This window comes from Cebus imitator, unplaced genomic scaffold (assembly GCF_001604975.1).
Source record: "Cebus imitator isolate Cc_AM_T3 unplaced genomic scaffold, Cebus_imitator-1.0 Scaffold169, whole genome shotgun sequence".
Classification (NCBI taxonomy): Eukaryota; Metazoa; Chordata; class Mammalia; order Primates; family Cebidae; genus Cebus; species Cebus imitator.
This window is the reverse complement of record NW_016107484.1, coordinates 1,197,125-1,199,232: the sequence shown is the minus strand read 5'-3', so window position 1 is coordinate 1,199,232 and position 2,108 is coordinate 1,197,125. Positions and strand designations below refer to the sequence as shown.

General features: G+C 44.3%; 1 protein-coding gene across 1 annotated transcript in view; it reads left to right on the top strand.

Moving 5' to 3' along the window:
* VPS33A (VPS33A core subunit of CORVET and HOPS complexes) overlaps positions 1-2,108 on the top strand; it is a 30,837-nt gene that overhangs the window by 6,267 nt on the left and 22,462 nt on the right. The window contains exon 5 of the mRNA XM_017544309.2: positions 1,511-1,722. Within this exon, the coding sequence (XP_017399798.2) occupies positions 1,511-1,722 (212 nt within the window). The remainder of the gene's footprint in view (positions 1-1,510; positions 1,723-2,108) is intronic.

Sequence of the window (2,108 nt, the reverse complement as noted above, 5' to 3'; positions counted from 1 at the left end):
AAAAAAAAAAAAAAAGTGTAATTGGATTGTTTGTAACTCAGTAAGTGCTTGAGAGGATGTGCCCCCCTGCATTCTCCATGATGCGCTTATTTCACATTGCCTGCCTATATCATAACATCTCATAGGCTGGGCGTGGTGGCTCAAGCCTATAATCCCAGCACTTTGGGAGGCCAAGGTGGGCGGATCACCTGAGATCAGGAGTTTGAGACCAGCCTGGCCAACGTGGTGAAACCCCATCTTAATAAAAAAAAAAAAAAAAAAAAATCTCATGGACCCCATAAATGTATACACCTGCTATGTAACCCCCCAAAATTAAATATGTAAAAGAGAGGCTGGGAAACTGAGGAAGTCGTTCTCAGCAGTTTGAGAGAAGGATCGTCTTCTAACCCCATTCTTTAAGGATAGCCAGAAGTTTAAACATGTGTCAGTAAAAACGACCCTGTTTTAAAAAAATAAGCCTCCAGCAGTTATTTTTAAATATACTGCATGTACTTGAATTTCATAAGCAAAAAAAAAGAGCTGATTAAAATTTAATACAGCATCTAGTCTATAGAGGAAGTGCTCCTAGCCCAGCCTGCACTCTGTGGTACAATTGATTGATGCAGCCCCTAAGATCTTAAAAGCATAAGGGCTATTTTTGGAAGTCCACTGTCAATGAGAGTAGGGGTGGGAGTCAAGAGTGATCTTTCATTTTAATTTAAGACTCTTTGTGGCTGAAGACTCTTTTGGTTGAAGAACCATTTGTTCCTAGTGAGGCACAAATACCTATTTTAGTAACCTTCAGAGCTTTAATGCCCTGTAGATAGTTGAAGAGAATACTAAAAAAGTACTAGCCAAAACTCAATGCTGCTTTTCTGTCGGGGAAGAAAGAGAGAGTGGGTGCGGCTGTAACAAAATTTGGGCCTGAGAGTCAGCTTTTGGTTATTTTTTTGAGACACAGGCTCACTCTGTTGCTCAGGGTGGAGTACAGTGGTGAGATCTCTGCTTACAGCAACCTCTGCCTCGTGTGTTCAAGTGATTCCCCTGCCTTAGCCTCCCGAGTAGCTGGGATTGCAGGCACATACACCACCACACCCGGCTAATTTTTGTATATTTTATTTATTTATTTATCTTTGAGATAGAGTCTTGATCTCTTGCCCAGGCTGGAGTGCAGTGGCACGGTCTCAGCTCACCACAACCTCCACCTCCCAGATTCAAGCAATTCTCCTGCCTCAACCTCCCGAGTAGCTGAGATTACAGGTGCCCGCAACCACACCCGCCTACTTTTTTGCATTTTTTAGTAGAGATGGGAGTTTACCACATTTGGCCAGACTGGTCTCGAACTCCTGACCTCAAGTGATCTGCCCACCTTGTTCTCCCAAAGTGCTGGGATTACAGGTGTGAGCCACTGCGCCCAACCTAAGAGTCATTATTTATATGATTTATCTAGCCAGCTTTATAGTGCCTAGTATGTGCCAGGCAGTAAGGATAAACAAAGCAAAATGGTCCATGACTCTTAGGAGCTCATAAGCTAACAAATGTTGCTTCCTTTGCAGTGAAGATAGACGAGGCCCAACGAGAGATTTCCACATTCTGTTTGTGCCACGCCGTAGCCTATTGTGCGAACAGCGGTTGAAGGATCTGGGTGTCTTGGGATCCTTTATTCATAGGGAGGAGTACAGCTTAGATCTCATTCCATTCGATGGGGATCTCTTATCCATGGAATCAGAATGTGCATTCAAAGTAAGTTTGACATTTCCTTAACATCAGGCATTAGTTTTTGCCCAGTTTATGAGTGTGAAAGTATCACAGTATTGTTTTAATTTGTAATTACTGTTCCATTTTATATGTTTATTGATGTTTAAGATTTTCTCTTCTGGCCGGGCGCGGTGGCTCAAGCCTGTGGTCCTAGCACTTTGGGAGGCCGAGGCAGGTGGATCACGAGGTCAAGAGATCGAGACCATCCTGGTCAATACGGTGAAACCCCGTCTCTACTAAAACTACAAAAAATGAGCTGGGCATGGTGGCGCGTGCCTGTAATCCCAGCTACTCAGGAGGCTGAGGCAGGAGAATTGCCTGAACCCAGGAGGCGGAGGTTGCGGTGAGCCGAGATCGCACCATTGCACTCC